This window comes from Scyliorhinus canicula, chromosome 9 (genome assembly GCF_902713615.1).
Source record: "Scyliorhinus canicula chromosome 9, sScyCan1.1, whole genome shotgun sequence".
NCBI lineage: Eukaryota > Metazoa > Chordata > Chondrichthyes > Carcharhiniformes > Scyliorhinidae > Scyliorhinus > Scyliorhinus canicula.
In genome coordinates this window covers 125,262,171-125,281,186 of record NC_052154.1, presented here as the reverse complement: position 1 = coordinate 125,281,186, position 19,016 = coordinate 125,262,171, and the positions used below count along the sequence as shown (strand labels likewise).

The window sequence follows — 19,016 nt, the reverse complement described above, 5'->3', positions numbered from 1 at the left end:
GGGTCCAGGAGGGCTTTTTGATACAGTATGTTGACAATCCAACAAGGGAAGGGGCCATACTAGACTTGGTACAGGGGAATGAGTCAGGCCAGGTGCTTGATGTTTCAGTGGGGGAGCATTTTGGGCTTAGCGACCATAATTCCATAAGATTTCGAGTAATCATGGATAAGGACAAGAGTAGCCCGCGGGGAAGGGTGCTTATTTCGGCGAGGGCCAATTACATCCAAATTAGACAGGAACTGGGGAATGTGGATTGGGGGAGGCTATTTGAGGGCAAATCAACATCTGACATGTGGGAGGCTTTTAAAGGCCAAATAATTGAAGTGCAGGACAGGCATGTCACCGCAAAAATGGCAGGATTCGGGAACCATGGATGACAACGGAAATTGTAAGCTTCGTCAAAAGGAAGTATAGGATAGGTCTAGGCATCTAAAAACTGACAAAGCCCTTGAGTACAGTGAAAGTAGGAAGGAACTTAAACATGGAATTAGGAGGGCTAAAAGGGACCATGAAATGTCTTTCGAAAACATGGTCAAGGAGAATCCCAAGGCTTTATATGCATAACGTAGGAGCAAGAGAAAGAGTAGGCCCACTCAAGGACAATGGAGGGAATTTATATGTGGAACCGTCTGAAGTGGGTAAAATCCTTAATGATTTATTTGTATTAGTTTTCACCAGGGAAAGGACAGGATGGATGTTGAGGTCAGTGATAGGTGTGTGAACTCTCTTGAGAACGTCAATATATCAAGGGAGCAAGTGCTGAATATCCTAAATTGCATTAAGGTAGACAAGTCCTCGTGGCCGGATAGGAGTTATCACAGGTTACTGCGGAAGGTAAGGGGAGAAATAGCTGGGGCCTTAACAGATATCTTCACATCCTCTTTGACTACAGGAGAACTTCCAGAGGACTAGAGAATAGCCAATGTTATTCCCTTGTTTAAGAAAGAAAGCAGGAACAAACCGCAAATTAGAGGCCAATGATGGGGAAGCTTTTGTGAAAGATACTGAGTGACAGGATGTATGAACATTTGGAGGAAAATGGACTAGTTAGTGACGGGCAGCATGGTTTTGTACGGGGAAGGTCATGTCTCACCAACTTGACTGAGTTTTCTGAAGAGGTGACAAAGGAAATTGATGAGGGAAAGGCTGTGGATGTAGTTTATGTGGACTTTAGTAAGACATTTAACAAGGTCCCACATGGCAGACTGGTATAAAAACTAAAATCACATGGGATTCGGAGTGGGATGGTTGAATGGGTACAGCATTTGCTTGGTTATAAAAGACAGAGAGCAGCGGTGGAAGGGTGTTTTTTCTGAATGGTGTTCTGGAACTAGTGGTGCTCCACAGGGAATCAGTGCTGGGACCTCTGTTGTTTGTAGTATATATAAATGATCTGGAGGAAAATGTGAGTGGTCTTATTAGTAAGTTTGCGGATGACACGAATATTGGCGGAGTTGCTGATAGTGTCAAGGATTTCAGGGGATATAACAGGATATAAATAGCTTGGAGACTTACAGAAATGGCAGATGGAGTTTAATCCGGACAAATTGAGATGATGTATTTTGGAGGATAAAATCTACGTATGAATTATATTGTAACTGGCAGAACCCTCAGGAACATTAACATGCAGAGGGATCTGGGTGTGCAGGTCCACAGTTCCCTGAAAGTGGCAGCACAGGTGGTCAAGGTGATTAAGAAGGCATATGGCATGCTTGCATTCATCATCCGGGTCATTGAGTACAGGAGTTGGGAAATCATGTTGCAGCTATATAAACCACAATTAGGTCGCATTTGGAGTATTGCATTCATTTCTGGTCACCACATTATCAGGATGTGGAAGCTTTGGAGAGAGTGCAAAGAAGTTCACCAGGATGTTGCCTGGTCTCGAGGGTGTTGGCTATGAAGAAAGGTTGAATAAACTAGGATTGTTTTCACTGGAAAGACAGAGGCTATGGGGAGACCTGATAGAGGTCTACAAAATTATGAGAGGCATTAACAGGGTGGATAGTCAGAGGCTTTTTCCAAGGGTGGAAGTTCAATTACAAGGGGCCACAGGTTCAATGTGAGTGGGGGAACGTTTAAGGGAGATGTGAGGGGTAGGTTTTTCACGCAGAGAGTGATGATGCCTAGAACGCGCTGCCTGAGGATTTGGTGGAAGCAGGCATATTAGCAACATTTAAGAGGCATCTGGATGGGTACATGAATAGGTAGGAAATAAGAGGGATACCGAGAAAGGGCAAAAGATTTATTTTTAGTTCAGGCATCATGATCGGCACAGGCTTGGAGGGCCGAAGGACCTGTTCCTGTGCTGTACTTTTCTTTGTTCTTTGCAGGTGCACCCCCTTTAGAATTGTACCCTTTATTTTATATTGCTCCTCCATGTTCTTTCTACCAAAATGATTCACTTCACATTTATCTGCACTTTACTTCATAGTGAGGGTATTTGATATGGTAGATATTGTGTGTTTTACGACACCCTGGGCAAGTGCGCGGTCAAATTCCAGGCCCACAGATCCAGGAGTCCCAACACAAGTGAATTAACCAATCATTTGTGTATTTATTTTCCTGAGATCTTTAACCCTTGACTGTTCCAATGAGCTACAGGGACCAGGTTTATATGTAAAACATTTTTTAAAACTTTATTTACAACAGGGAAAAAGATGAATAAATAATAGTAAGACTGGAACAACGGTCTGCTAATCTAACTATTCCCCAAACCCTGTCCCACCCTCCAGCCAGACACACACAGTGGAAAAAGGGGGTGGGGGGTGTTCAAAAATAATAGGGATTAAGAGGTATGAGATGGAATGTTGCTGCTGGAGTTACAGGTTTTTGTAGCCAATTATCTTCTCATGGTGATCTTCAACCAGGACCTTCAGGCTGTTAAATGCTGTCTGGAAAGTCACTTTCTCTTTTAACATTCGGGATCTTCACACTGAGAATTCCCGCTCTGAGGTCGGCTCAGTCCTGACAGGCCTCCACCAGATTGACTTCCAGTCTCGCTGAGACAATTTTAGTATTCTCTACCTGAGAATTTAAACAAAAAACAGACGAGAATTCCACGAACTAAGACTCTTTGAGAGAAAATAATTTCTACTCCACTCTGACTTAAATGGTAGGTCTCATATTCTCAAATTGTGTCCATTCTACAAATGGAAACATCCTCATGTAAGGAACTTGTTAAATCCTTCTCTGTTCCATGTTTCTTTTTCTTAAAATCCCTATCCCTGCAACATGCAGTTTTGTTTAAACTGCAGACCGGTGTCAATTTGGTCTAACTTCCGTCCGCCCTTGACATCGACCACATATCTGCCATTTTTGCTGATCAAAATTCACTTCCAGGGGAACTCCCACATGTTAAATAGACTGCAGGGAGGAAGGTCAGTTTCAGCTCCTTGGCCTTCAATCTGAGATTTAAACCTTTCCAGGGTGATAGGGGGATGGTGCTTAAACCAGCTTCTGGGTGTCTTAATATCTAACCAGGGCTGAGGTAAAGTGGAGCTATTCTCCTGGCCTGCCTTTCTTCAAGACGGTTCTGAATGGCTCCACCAATCGCAAGCAAGAACAGGAGATGTCCCAGAATTTCAGACACACTGCTTGGCTGCCTGCCAAGCCCATCAAACTGACATTCAGAGCATTGCCACAGAGCATAAAGGGGAGATCTGGGCCAGTACATTAGACCAGGGGTGTTTTCAGTTAGACCAAATTGACACCGGTCTGCAGTTTAAACAAAACTGCATGTTGCAGGGATAGGGATTTTAAGAAAAAGAAACATGGAACAGAGAAGGATTTAACAAGTTCCTTACATGAGGATGTTTCCATTTGTGGAACGGACACAATTTGAGAATATGAGACCTACCATTTAAGTCAGAGCTGAGTAGAAATTATTTTCTCTTAAAGAGTCTTAGTTCGTGGAATTCTCTTCTCCAGAAAGCAGTGGAGGCTGGATCAGTGAATTTATTGAAGGCCGAGTTCGACAGATTTCGATAGACATGGGAGAACGAGGCTTATGGGGAGCAGGCGGCAAAGTGGAGTTCAGACCACAGCTAGATCAGTCATGATTTTATCGAATGGCAGGCTCAAAGGACAGAATGGCCCATGCCTGCTCCTAAATCCTACACTATACTGTGTTCATCTGGCACCTGTCTGCTCATTCCACCAACTTGTTTATGTCCTTTTGAAATTCTACACTGACCTCCTCACGGTTATGAAATGTGATTTCAATATTGGAATTTAGGCTGTGAGCAAAATGTCAGGCGTTCCGGGGTAAACCTTGCTGTCAAAGTTCTCTCCTACTGTTATTAAAAAAGAGGGTGCATATAAGTGTCTCAGTTGTGTTGCACATGTGCCATTCTAGTGTTTTTCCCTGTTGCGCCATTGCGAGTTCCAGTGTAGGCAGCTGCCATAAAGTCATTTTGGAAGGAGAAACAGGAATACAGAATACTGTCTTGGTCATGTGGATGAGCAGAGAGATCTCGGTGTCCATGTACATAGATCCCTGAAAGTTGCCACCCAGGTTGTTAGGGTTGATAAGAAGGCGTACGGTGTGTTAGCTTTTATTGGTGGAGGGATTGAGTTTCGGAGCCATGAGGTCATTTTGCAGCTGTACAAAACTCTGGTGCGGCCGCATTTGGAGTATTGCATGCAGTTCTGGTCGCCGCATTATAGGAAAGATGTGGAAGCATTGGAAAGGGTGCAGAGGAGATTTACCAGGATTTTGCCTGGTATGGAGGGAAGATCTTATGAGGAAAGGCTGAGGGACTTGTGGCTGTTCTCGTTAGAGAGAAGGTTAAGAGGTGACTTAATAGAGGCATACAAGATGATCAGAGGATTAGATAGGGTGGACAGTGAGAGCCTTTTTCCTCGGATGGTGATGGCTAGCACGAGGGGACATAGCTTTAAATTGAGGGGAGATAGATATAGGTCAGATGTCAGAGGTAGGTTCTTTACTCAGAGAGTAGTAAGGGCGTGGAATGCCCTGCCTACAACAGTAATGGACTCGCCAACATTATGAGCATTTAAATGGTCATTGGATAAACATATGGATGATAATGGAATAGTGTGGATGGGCTTTAGATTGGTTTCACAGGTCGGCGCAACATCGAGGGCTGAAGGGCCTGTACTGCACTGAAATGTTCTATGTTCTATGTTCTATAACCATGGTGGCGCTATTACTCAGCTTATTTAGGAAAATTAAGGTCATGATACTGGAATGGTTTTTCCTCTCTTCATCCTCTTTGTGGAGAAGCCTCTGCCTCCCTCCACACCCACCCACCCACATTCAACATCATCCATCCCAGAGTGAAGTTCACCTAAGAGTCTCAAACTAGCCTGTTAACAGGGGTGGGGCTGGGGCAACACCACAAACACATCCCCGGCCATCCGCCCCATGAGCTCTGGTTGAGCCCACTTGCCTCGGCAATTTTGGAAAAGGTAATCTTGCTTCGGGACACCTTGATGTCCGAGGTGGAATTTGGGAGCTTGAGTCCTTTTCCCCCTCCGCCTGCCCAATGACACAGCACCCCACCCAACCCTCGGCATCACCAGCCTGCCCATTGGTCAATGTGCCTGTCAGTCAAACATTCACCACAGCATTTTGTCCCAAGTCATGAAAAGCTTTCTGGGCGGCAGTGGTTAGCACTGCTGCCTCACGCCTCCTAGGACCCGGGTTTAATTCCGGCTCCGGGCTACTGTCCATTTGCAGTTTGCCCGTTCTCCCCGTGTCTGCATGGGTCTTACCCCCACAACCCAAAGATGGGCTGCACAGTAGCACAGTGGTTAGCACTGTTGCTTCACAGCTCCAGGGTCCCAGGTTCGATTCCCTGAGTCTGTGTAGGTTTTCTCCAGCTGCTCCGGTAACCTCCCACAGTCCAAAGATGTGCGGGTTAGGCGGATTAGTCACACTTAATTGCCCATAGTGTCCAAAGGTTATGTGGGGTTGCTGGGTTACAGGGATATGGTGAAGGTTTGGGTTTAGATAGGGTGCTCTTTCAGGTGCCGGTGTAGACTTGATGGCCCAAATGATGACCTCCTACACTGTAAACTCTATGAAATCTTCTATGAAATCTATGTGCAGTGCAGGTCGATTGGCCACGCCTATTTGTTCCTTATTTGAGGGGAAAAAAAGAATTGGGTACTCTAAATTTAAAACAGAAAAAATGAAAAGCTTTCTGGCATGTTAGGCACTGGAGTAACATCATTGGATTTCTGTATATATTTGGACCTGTGTGCATGCACAGCTGGGTAATGACAGCCATCGTACATTAGCAAGAGACACAGTGGATTTAGTTGAGAGTTTGAAAATTATAAAGAAAATTGATTTTAAAAAATTGTTGAGGCAGGTTGTTGAATGTGGTGGAGGGTTCAAATGGAGTTATGGTTCAGTAGGTAAAGGAATTACCCAATGTGGAAATCAGTCAGCACTTTCTGTAGGCGGGAGGGAAAATTTGCTGGATAAACCTGATTTGCAACTTCGAGCCTTACGTTTGGTTTATACTTTGCTGTGGACCTTAATTTAAAATGAGACGTAAATACTTTGTCAAATTTACCCAAAGAATGATATTGCACAGATCACACTACTGGTAACGTGTGTCATGGGAATTTGATCAAGGGCCTGAAGTGGCTCAATGTACATAGTTGCAGGAGGAGACTCGATTCACATGCCATACTTTGTTTTTCATACCTCAGCTCCCTGACTCGAAACCAAGCTGGAAATGGAGCAGAAAAAGAGAGTAATCCGACCACACAAGGCAATAGTTCTGGCACTGAGACCCGCGAGAGACGGAGGTAACAGCTAGAAGTGAAATTATAGAGTGATGTGTGCTTGAGAATGAGTCAAATGCTCAAGAATGGTCAGTGTGTGTGTATGTACACACATATATAATATATATAATGCACACTGATTGTTATTTAATTGGTGTCTGCACTGTTTAACTCTACTGTTGTTTAACTCAGTTGTAGTTTTGCTAAAGCAAAGGACTTTGATTGATGTTGAAGTGTTACTTTGCCAGTGGAATCCCTTTAAGAATGGGGTCTCAGGGCAGCACGGCGCAGTGGTTAGCACTGGGACTGCGATGCTGAGGACCCTTGTTCGAATCCTGGCCCTGGGTCACTATCCGTGTGGAGTTTGTACATTCTCCCTGTGTCTGCGTGGGTTTCACCCCCACAACCCAAAAGATGTGCAGGTTAGGTGGATTGGCCATGCTAAATTGCCTCTTAATCGGAAAAAAAAATAATGGGGTCTGGTGTCATTCAGACTCCTACCCAGCATAAGATTACCTGGCCTCAACCCAATTCCTTATGGACGTGCACTCTCAACTTAAAGCTGTTTCTACATTATACTATTGGAATCACATTAGAAGGCGCTGAAGAACTCTGTTTTTCATACCTGCTCCCTAACACTTTGGTAAGTCAACAGGTCTCCAAAGCTGCCACCAGACACTTCCAACCAAGTGGACTTATATTTGTGTTCTGACCACATTATGCGCCCTTTGATTGATACTTGCTCCATCCCCCCCCCCCCCCCCCCCCCCCATTAATTCAGAGGTTGTTCAAGACTCTGCTCTATTTCCCAAGCCAGTTGTTCTCATTAAGAACAAATTATCATCAAACTGTATCTGTTCTCATACTGTTGATGACACTCAACTTGACCAACTCCCGTCAGGTTGCACAGGCTCCATGTTCAAAACATGTTACCTTGCAGTCCAATGGCTAAGCACTTCAATTCAAAAATAAGGCCCACAATAATCATCTCAATTCAACTAGGAATGGATAAGAAATGCCGACATTCCAAGAATGAATTTTATTAAACTGCGCTATTGGAAGTAGAGTGTCCAAAATAAAAAATGTCTATTTGACATTATACAATCTTTGAAATGACAGGAATTGAAATAAAAGTCATGACCCACTAACAAACTCCTTAATGGAATTGAAAAACCTGCTATTTCCACCAAATGGGCCTGGTTATTTGACCTGTAAATTAGTTACGGTCCAGAGGCTTTGATCTCCACGCTAATCAAAGTATACCTAACTAAAGCATAAATAGACATGGGTCACACGAAATGTGGGATATGCTCATCAATGTGGAATACAAACATCAACCATTATGTCTTTTGAGTTTGATAGATTGGCATACTTTGAAATAAACTTTCTGGGCTAGGAGGGACAAGCAGGGGAGTAAGACTGACTGGAGTGGTCCATATGAGCCAGCATAGTCCCAATGGCTTTAATGACCTCCTGCTGTGCCATAAAGGGGCTGGTTTAGCTCACTGGACTAAATCGCTGGCTTTTAAAGCAGACTAAGCAGGCCAGCAGCACGGTTCGATTCCCGTACCAGCCTACCCGGACAGGCGCTGGAATGTGGCGACTAGGGGCTTTTCACAGTAACTTCATTGAAGCCTACTTGTGACAATAAGCGATTTTAATTTCATTTTGTTTTCAAATGACTATAACGCTACGGATGGGCACTTGAAGGAAAACTACTTACTTGGAGGTCTTAGAATTTGGAATGCATGTGAAACATTTTATGATCAGGCGGTCTGTATAATTGTAATTCAACAGCGACAGTTTGCCTTTCAATATCTACCGGAAGAGAGGAAACTTGACTTTGCGTTTAACCCAAGAAGTTAACTTTCTAACTTTGATGACTAGATTTGCGATGAAAGGCTAACGTAAATATTGAGCATTGTGTTTTGAATCTTGGCATGATGACCCCAGTTTTCCTCTTCTTCTCCCATTTCACATCAGAATAAATCGGGCAGTACGCTTTTCACCAGCTCCCACTTTGACCTCTGGGTTCAGGTCATTTAAATGGGCTCGTGATTTAGTGACAGGACTATGGCCTGGGAACTGGTGTGTGACTTGATCAGGGAAAAGCCGTTTTATGCAGCTGTAAACCTGTAAGAACACATGTTGTTAGTGCAGTTTAAAGGCTCCAGACCCGTAATGGAGCACAGCTGCACTGTAGAAGGTTAGCAAGCAACACTTACCGGAGATGTTATGAGGCTACCGGAGCCCTGTTAAAAATCATCCAATGTGAAGGGACAGATTCACTACCTCCAGCGTCTGGTTCCCTTGGGTGGGCAGAAGTCCAAATAAATAACTGTTGTTTCACTTAAATACTCTCCTGTTTCAATTGGATGGGTATAGTTTCCTGTACCAGGGATACTCCAGAAATAGTGCATTGTGTGTAAAAAGTTGCAGTCCCAGTGTAGTACATGTCACTGTCACTCTTTCCTCTCCCTACTGCCTGGAGGCTGGCACAGTGAGCCGAGCATCAGCCCCCTCGTGGGAGTGACAGCCAGGAATTGGTTCTTAAATCATAGATCATAGAATTTACAGTGCAGAAGGAAGCCATTCAGCCCATCGTGTCTGCACCGGCTCTTGGAAAGAGCACCCTACCCAAGGTCAACACTTCCACCCCATCCCCATAACCCAGTTACCCCACCCAACACTAAAGGCAATTTATCATGGCCAATCCACCTAGCCTGCACATCATTGGACTGTGGGAGGAAACCGGAGCACCCGGAGGAAACCCACGCACACAGGGGGAGGATGTGCAGACTCCGCACAGACAGTGACCCAAGCCGGAATCGAATCTGGGACCCTGGAGCTGTGAAGCATTTGTGCTATCCACAATGCTAGCCTGAGATAACTATATAGGGGAGCCCCTCATGTTTAGTGGAGAAATCTGCCCATGTGATTACCAGTCATTTATGGAAGCGATCAGGTTTCCTTCCCATTGAAAGCCAAACGTGTTCCATTACCACCCAGTGAGTGAAGATGAAGCATACCCCCTTTATCTTTTATTGTAACAATTTTGTAAGTTTTTTATTAAATGAAAGTGCCACATTTTTTGCACTGTTCAGTAACTTCCTTTCGGGTAGGGCATGAGTTTTGGGGTAGGTTGTGTGGGGGGTGGGAGGTGCACGAGCAGTAAAATGGATGGGGGAGCAGTTACACCAAGAATGGAAATCTCAAACTTAAGGCTCCTTTCCCCTGGCATTATTGGCTCTCCCACTCGAAGTCATTCGAATGTTTATTTTCTGCCACGTTTTACTGTTTCCAGATCCTACCTCACCCCGGTCCGTGACGAGGAAGCTGAAGCGCAGAGAAAGGCACGCTCACGACATGCCCGCCAGTCTCGCAGGTCCACGCAGGTGAGCATGAGAGTGGTCTGCTACAGTTCCAACATTGCTTAAAGGTTCCATTTGCCGTTGCATTATTTTCACCTGTCCAGATGTTCAGTGATACTCCATAAATATCTCAAATGGAATGTGCTTGCCAAAAATCAGGCATTTAAAGCAGAAGCCCATTTTACTATCTGAAAAATTATTAGACCTGGAGTCTGGGCTTTACCCTATTGAATACAAAATAATGCGATGGCAGCATTGGCATCTTCCATCCCTCATAGATGTCTTCAACTGTCATCTAACCCAGTGCTCAGATACAAGAAACAGAGTGTGTTCAACCACACCTCACCATGCACCATTACATTCCGCACACTGCATCTCAGCGCTCCTGGGGACATATCTTGTTGCTCTTTACCAAGTCGCTCCTTTTTATTACTCATTTTGTGGTGCAGGGTGTCACGCTGACAGACCTACAGGAGGCCGAGAAAACAATTGGACTGAAGCGGGAGAAGAAGGTTACAGAACAGGAGAAAAGCAAAGAAAAAGAAAAGGAAGAGAAGGAAGCAGAGGCTAAAGACATGGCATCAAAATACAGATATAGCAAGACCAGTCAAGATGAGGTAAGACGAGTGGTAACCAGGGGCGGGATTCTCCGACCCCACGCAGGGTCGGAGAATCGGCGGGCAGCGGCGTTATTTCCGCTCCCACAGGGTTTTTAAATCTCCCACCGGCCAAAAACCGGCGTTGTGCAAATCCCGCCGGCAGCCTCTGAAAACAGCTGGCGCCGGCGGGATTTCATTTTTTTTTTAGTGTCTACAAATCTCCGGCCCGGATGGGCCGAAGTCCCGCCGACGTGGCCACGGGTCACGTCGGCGAAAATCACAGTTGCTTTAAAACGGCGTCAACCATTGATGATGGTTGACGCCGTTCAGTGTCGGGGGGTGGGTTGCGGCATCGGGGGTGGGGGGGGGGTGGGTTGCGGCATCGGGGGTGGGGTGGGTGGGTTGCGGCATCGGGGGGGTGGGTTGCGGCATGGGGGGGTTGCGGCATCGGGGGGGTGGGTTGCGGCATCGGGGGGGTGGGTTGCGGCATCGGGGGGGTGGGGTGCGGCATCGGGGGGGTGGGTTGCGGCATCGGGGGGTGGGTTGCGGCATCGGGGGGGTGGGTTGCGGCATCGGGTGGGGTTGGGGGTTGCGGCATCCGGGGGGTGGGTTGCGGCATCGGGGGGGGGGGGTGGTTGCGGAATCGGTGGGGGGTGGTTTGCGGCATCGGGGGGGTGGGTTGCGGCATCCGGGGGGTGGGGTTTGCGGCATGGGGAGGGGGGGATTGGTTGCGGCATCGGGGGGTGGGTTGCGTCATCCGGGGGGTTGCGGCATTCCGGGGGGGGGTTGCGGCATGGGGGGGGGGGGTTTGTGGCATCGGGGGGGGGGGGGGGTGTTTGGGGGCAGCGGCGTGCAGAGAGGGGGGGCCTACGGATGCCCTGGGCCAACGCACCGTCGCCCCCCCCCCCGGTACGCCGCTGCCCCCTACCCCAACCCCCCCCCTCACCACCCCTACCTCCCTCCAACGCCCCTACCCCCCCTCCCCACCACCCCTACCCCCTCCCCAACCACCCCTACCCCCCTCCAACTCCGCCCCCCATCTCTCGCAACGCCGCAACCCCCCACCCCCAACGCCGCAACCCCCCCCTCTCAACGCCGGTACCCACACCCCGTCCCCCTCCCTCTGAAGGCCGGTACCCACACATCCCCCCCTCTCTCTCCTCCTCCCCCCCTCCTTCCTCCTCCCCCCCTCCTTCCTCCTCCCCCCCTCCTTCCTCCTCCTCCCCCCTCCTTCCTCCTCCTCCCCCCTCCTTCCTCCTCCCCCCCTCCTTCCTCCTCCCCCCCTTCCTTCCTCCTCCCCCCCTTCCTTCCTCCGTCCCCCCTCCTTCCTCCTCCCCCCTCCTTCCTCCTCCCCCCCTCCTTCCTCCTCCTCCCCCCTCCTTCCTCCTCCCCCCCCTCCTTCCTCCTCCCCCCCCCTCCTTCCTCCTCCCCCCCTTCCTTCCTCCGTTAGTGGGGGGGGGGGGGTGCGGCGTTAGTGGGGGTGGGGGGTGGGGGGTGCGGCGTTGGAGGGGGGTAGGGGTGGTGAAGGGGGTAGGGGTGGTGAGGGGGTTTGGGGTGGGGGGCAGCGGCGTACAGAGGGGGGGCGACGGTGCGTTGGCCCCGGGCATCCGTCGCCCCCCCTCTCTGCACGCCGCTGCCCCCCCCAATGCCGGAACCCACCCCCCCAAAGCCGGAACCTTCCCCCCCAATGCCGGAACCCCCCCCCAATGCCGGAACCCCCCCCCAATGCCGGAAGCCCCCCCCAAATGCCGGGTCTGTCTCTCTCCTCCTCCTCCAAAAATCACCAGGTCTCACCACTTCCGCAGCTGGTGAAACTGACGCGTATCGCGTCAGTCAGCTGCTGGCCCTTCCGGGAACGGAGATTGCCAGCTTAAAAGAAGGCCCGGACGCAGGAGTCATGCACACCGCTTTTTCCCGCCGGAAATGGGCGTCACGTCGGTCCGCGGAGAATTTCGCCCCAGATGGCTGGATGTACACGCATTATACTAAAATTTTCCCGAAACCCTTACCAGTGCCTTTGTTACCAATGGTTGCACTATTTCCATGCTAGCCTCCCATCTTTTCACTTAAAAAATCCTGTCATCCCTGTGCCCGCTGACCTATATGAGATCATGGTCGGGCAATGCCTCCGTTTTCAAATTCTCATCCTTGTTTTCAAATCCCTCCCTGGCCTCACCCCTCCCTATCTCTGTATTCTCCCCCAAGCCCACAGCCTTCTGAGTTATCTTCACTTCTTCAATTTTGGCCCCTTGACCATCTCTGATTTTAATCACTAACCATACCTTCAGTCATCAAAACTCTGGAATTGCCTCCTGAATTCTCTCGGCCTCTATTTTCTTCTTAAGAAATTACTTAAAATCTATCTCTCACCTATCTCAATATTTTCTGGTGTGAAATACTGTTCGATAACACTTCTGTGAAGCACCTTGGGATGTTTTACATTAACGGTGTCATATCAATACAACTTGTTGCTGATGCTTCACTATTCATTTTATAATGATTTAAGATTATAACTATACGTTTTGCTATGGAGAATTCATTTTGAAAAGATGTTTGTCCATTGACCTGAAAGCAGACCAAGGCAGGCCAGCAGCACGGTTCAATTCCCGTACCAGCCTCCCCGAACAGGCGCCGGAATGTGGCGACTAGGGGCTTTTCACAGTAACTTCATTTGAAGTCTCCTTGTGACAATAAGCGATTTTCATTTCATTCGCTTTCTCCTGTTTTATTCCTGTCAAAGCCATTTCTATAGATCTTTATCTCTGACACCACTTTGTAATTCTAACATTGTTTCCTCTACAAGTTTCCCACAGTGATTTGATAGTTTTGTGAGGTAAAGTGCCAAGTTGCATGGATTAAAGACAGGCAGAGTTCAGGAACAGATCAGCCATGATCTGAGGGAATGGTGCAGAATGGGGTTACAATGGTCTACTTCTGTTCCAATGCTTTTTCGGAAGAGCTTGAAACAAAATAGGGATTGAATTCTCAGAACTTTATTTCAGACAAGTTTCACATTCAAATGTTAACAACTCTTATTAATCTACAAGGAACTGCTTCATTCTATTTTTGTCACTACAGCCTGTTCCACTTCTCTCTCATGCATTCGCTCTGCACTATCACGACTCATCTCTTGCCATTGTGCACTCATTTTATCTCGGTTATTAATTTTCCCTTTTACTTGTCCATTAGTTCTGGTTCATTGTCTCTGCCTTTTGCATTCTTAAATATAGGCCATGCCCTCAAGCATTAATATTTAATCACCAAGTTACTCACTATGTTCCTGCCCAATACAGGAGAAGAACTGGCGGTCAAGATTAGCCAACCTACAGAAAGCAGATCTACTGGGCCTCACCTCCTCCTCCTCCACGGAGTCCAATCGTTCTAGCGTTCCTGGTTACACCTACCACAATGCTGTACAGCCATTGGACAACAAAGGTATCTCCAAACTTCTCCCGTGCAGGGAGTGTTCATTAGCTACGTGATGCTTCTCCAAAATGTGGAACAACAAAGTACTCCATCAAGTTGTCATTGCCATAGCATTCCAGAGCAGTAGAGATAAACCAGCCTTGATCAGAGCTTGCTTTAGGGCACAGTGGGCCAACGCACATCTGGTGTTTTCCCAACCTTCACACAAGGAAGGTCCCTGAGACAATCTGCAGTATGTGGTGTTGGCTGATCACATCCAGGCCATCAGTGGGTATTCCAGAAATCCATTTACAGTTCCCTTGACTGTACTTCTTGTGACTGAACATGGTGCCTGTGACAACACGGTTCCTGTTCGGAATTGCCTCCTTGTGGGTGTTTCATGAGGAGAGAATCGGGTTTGTCACCTGATGCCCTCCATGATTAACTAGCCTACTGACACATGAAGAATGACCACTTTGCATTTGGAGCAGTACCTCAGTGGGATTCAGCACTGTCAGGGCTCAAACTCCTGCGGAATTCTCATGGTACTCTTCAAAAAAACAAATTATTCATTCTTTAAAAATCAAATCTGTGAACTACAGCCTGAAGCAGGAGAAGGCCTTTCAGCTAATCCAGACATCTTTATCCAGAGTCTATGTATAATTATCTCTGAATCTCCCATGCTAGGTATTATTGAATAAAAACTAACAATGAAGAGGCATCTAGTGTTCCATAACAATGGTCCATTAAGGATGCAGGTGTGATATCAGCGTATTAGCAATTGGCTTGCCTTCCCCAATGCCTCAGGCAATCTGTTTCAATGCCTATTGAGCTGTACAGACCAGATAAATCCAGTTCAATCTCCAGCCCATAGTGAATTAAATTGGTTGATCTCAGCATGGGTGGTAATGCAGGTACAATAATTAGCATCAATTGTGCTGGATTAGAGGGATAATTGAACAGGTTGTTTCCGACCACAATCTATTGACTCCTGCTGGAAGGTCTGTGTGGTTGAGTGTCGGTTGAGAAATATGATCAGGTTCTGCTGTGAATTTTCCACAGTGGAATACCCATTTGACACACTGTCAAGGCTCGCTCATGAAGGTTGAGCACTTGGTCAGAGCATCAGTGGTTACCTCTGCAGCTACTCCTGAGCCAGAGTTTTAATCTTTAAATGCTGATATTGCCACTGAATTTGTTTGTGTCTGGATGGGGATGGGTTTTGCTTCTAGCTGCTGTGTGACACCTCGTGGTGCTGAATTTTGTACCTGGGTCCTGCCATTCATTGCTGGGTGCTGTTTTATTTCCAAGGGGCATGTGCTGCGACCAGTAGCTGCTTCTTTCTGCATCCAGATTCGTGACACATTGGGTGTGGTTTATCTCTGGTACTGCGAATTATTGCTGCTTTGGTGTTTGTCTCCGGTTACTGCGTGTTGTCTCTAAAGACTGTTGCTAGCTGCAGGCTGAGGGGGTGAAACTTGGTGCTCCGGGAGGTTGGCATCTGTGTGATGTTATTAAAGAGTTGATCACAACTTTGGATCTCTCCTGCAGAATTGGAGAAGGCTAAAGAGGAGGAGAAGGAATCGGATGACTCATCATTCAAAAGGTCTGGAACCAGGGACCGGAGACGGCCAAGGGGGAAAAGAAGATCAACAGGTGTGCATTCCATATCACAAGATGTAAGTATTCCGAATATTCAAGAGAATCCTAACTCTGTTCAGGTACACTGCAAGCCCTCTCCAATAAAACCAGTAGAAACCGTTGCAATCCTTCACGCTGAAATCAAACATACTCACAATGTTTTGTTAATGTTTCCAATTAAACTAATTATGGCGAGTCTGGTGCTGTACACAGGGATGCAGGATTACCATTTTTGATTTATTCGTCCACGGGATGTGAACATCACCTTTATGGCCCATCCCTAATTGCCTTGGAGAGGGTGGTGGTGAGCTGCCTCCTTGAATCACTGCAGTCTGTATATTGTAGGTACATCCACAGTGCTGTTAGGGACGGAGTTCCAGGATTTTGACCCAATGACAGTTAAGGAAGTGCAATACATTTCCAAGTCACGATGGTGTGTGGCTTGGAGGGGAGCTTGCAAATAGTGATCATAGAATCATAGAATTTACAGTGCAGAAGGAGGCCCATCGAGTCTGCACAGGCCCTTGGAAAGTGCACCTGACTTAAGTCCACCCTATCCCCGTAATCCAGTAACCCCACCTTTATCATGGCCAATCCAACTAACCTGCAATTCTTTGGACTGTGGGAGGAAACCGGAGCACCCGGAGGAAACCATCACAGACACGGTGAGAATGTGCAGACTCTGCAAAGACAGTGACCTAAGTCGAGAATCGAACCTGTGACACTGGAGCTGTGAAGCAACAGTGCTATCCACTATGCCACCGTGCCACCCTCCCATGCATCTGCTGCCCTTGCCCTTCCATGTGATAGAGGTCACGGGTTTAGAAGGTGGTTTTGATGCCGCCTGAATGAGTTGTGGCAGTGCATTTTATTTATTTTTTATAAATTTAGGGTACTCAATTCATTTTTTCCAATTAAGGAGCAATTTAGCGTGGCCAATCCACCTACCCTGCACATCTTTGGGTTGTGGAGGCGAAACCCACACAAACACGGGGAGAATGTGGAAACTCCACACGGAGAGTGACCCAGAGCCGGGATCGAACCTGGGACCTCAGCGCCGTGAGGCAGCAATGCTAACCACTGCGCCACCGTGCTGATGGCAGTGCATTCTATAGATGGTACTACATACAAAATAAGAGCGGATAGCCCATTTTACCCCATGAGCCTGCTTCATTCAATAAGATCATGGCTGATCTGTTTGCATTGAGATCCACATTCCTATCCACCCTGATAATCTTGGATTTGACCCCTTTGGTGGTTCTCTTTGGGGTTTCAGATATACCCGAGTAGCAGATGGGAACAAAGGCAGATGCCCTTGCCTTCACCTCGCTATAGCCCGAAGCCAAAAGCTGGGATTCTCCGACCCACGCTGGGACACGATTCTCCGGCGACCGCCTAGTTCTGGACTCACCCGCAAGAGGGACCGTCTTTTCTGCATATACCTTGCCAATGCCATGTGGGATCCTATATACTTCCAAAGATGTGCCGGTTAGGTGGCTTGACCATGCTGAAAATTGCCCATTGGTGACCAAAGTTGTGCAGATTGGTGGGTTTACTGGGATAGGACAGGGGAGTGAGCCTAGTAGGGGGCTATTTCAGAGGGCAATGCAGGCTTGATGGGCTGAATGGCCTCCTTATGCACTGTAGGGATTCTATGATTCAAATACTGATTGACTTCAACTAAGTCACCCCTCACTTCTAAACTCTAGCGCAAAAAAGCGCAGCCTTTTGAACCTAATCATATAAAGAGACTCTCAACCTAGGGACAAATTTAATGTAATTTGCCAGCTCATAGAACCACAGGATTGGGTGGATCATTGGCATTACACCCCACCCTATGTTGCGTTCCATTGACTTCAATGCAGGGTAAAATTGGGCAGTGTGTATTACTGGCAAAGTACCTGATGTCACGAGTTTTCGTGCAATATTTCTATGGATCATTAAAGCGAATTGAAAACCCTTTCTTTTGGGTGGCATGGTGTCACAGTGGTTAGCTACTGCTGCCTCTCAGTGCCAGGGACCTGGGTTCGATTCTGGCCTCGAGTGACTGTCTGTGTGGAGTTTGCACGTTCTCCCCGTGTCCGCATGGCTTTCTTCCGGGTGCTCCGGTTTCCTCCCACAGTCCAAAGATGCGCAGGTTAGGTGGATTGGCCATGCTAAATTGCCCCTTAGTCTCCATCAGGGAGGTGGGGTCACAGGGATAGGGTGGGGGATAGGGCATACGTGGAGTGCTCTTTTAGAACAGTACAGCACAGAACAGGCCCTTCGGCCCTCAATGTTGTGCCGAGCCATGATCACCCTACTCAAACCCACGTATCCACCCTTACCCGTAACCCAACAACCCCCCCCTTAACCTTACTTTTATTAGGACACTACAGGCAATTTAGCATGGCCAATCCACCTAACCCGCACATCTTTGGACTGTGGGAGGAAACCGGAGCACCCGGAGGAAACCCACGCACACAGGGGGAGATCGTGCAGACTCCACACAGACAGTGACCCAGCCGGGAATCGAACCTGGGACCCTGGAGCTGTGAAGCATTTATGCTAACCACCATGCTACCCTGCTGCCCCTTTTAGAGGGTGGATGTAGACTCGATGGGCCAAATGGCCTCCTTCACCACTATGATTCGAGTATAAAATGAAAATGAGCAAACTAAACTACACCCGAAAACCCAGGTATATTTTTAGAGTTCTTACTTTGAACATTACTAAAACGTTAAAAAAAAAAGGGTTGGAGAGTTAAGCACTGTCAAGTTAAATCACAATTATTTAATTCATAGAAATCATTTTTCTGAGGGTCACAACCACAAGCTCCCTACATGAAATGAAATTAGATGAAAATCGCTTATTGTTACAAGTAGGCTTCAAATGAAGTTACTGTGAAAAACCCTAGTCGCCACATTCCAGCACCTGTTTGGGGAGGCTGTTACAGGAATTGAACCGCCCTGCTGGCTTGCCTTGGTCTGCTTTCAAAGCCAGTGATTTATTGGCTGTGATTTCTCACAGCAGAGCAGACTCGCCAATGGCCGTCAGCGGGATCTTCTGGCCCCACCAAAGTCACCGGCTATTTGCGTATTCACCAACCACACCGCCAGTGAACCCACCATGGAGGTCGACCTTGGCGGGGGCCAGAAGATGCCAGCGATGAAAAGGATCGGAAAATCCCAGCCATTTTCTTATTGTGTGATAGGACAGTACAAATCAAGAAAGATTATGTGTTGGGAACAGTTGTAAT

General features: G+C 47.5%; 1 protein-coding gene across 4 annotated transcripts in view; it reads left to right on the top strand.

Annotated features, from left to right (window-relative positions):
• LOC119971660 (protein phosphatase 1 regulatory subunit 12A-like) overlaps positions 1-19,016 on the top strand; it is a 266,177-nt gene that overhangs the window by 209,789 nt on the left and 37,372 nt on the right. For all 4 annotated transcript variants that reach the window (XM_038807505.1, XM_038807503.1, XM_038807502.1 and 1 more), the window contains 5 exons: positions 6,688-6,786; positions 10,067-10,157; positions 10,583-10,750; positions 14,026-14,167; positions 15,689-15,816. In XM_038807505.1, coding sequence (XP_038663433.1) covers positions 6,688-6,786; positions 10,067-10,157; positions 10,583-10,750; positions 14,026-14,167; positions 15,689-15,816 — 628 coding nt within the window. The remainder of the gene's footprint in view (positions 1-6,687; positions 6,787-10,066; positions 10,158-10,582; positions 10,751-14,025; positions 14,168-15,688; positions 15,817-19,016) is intronic.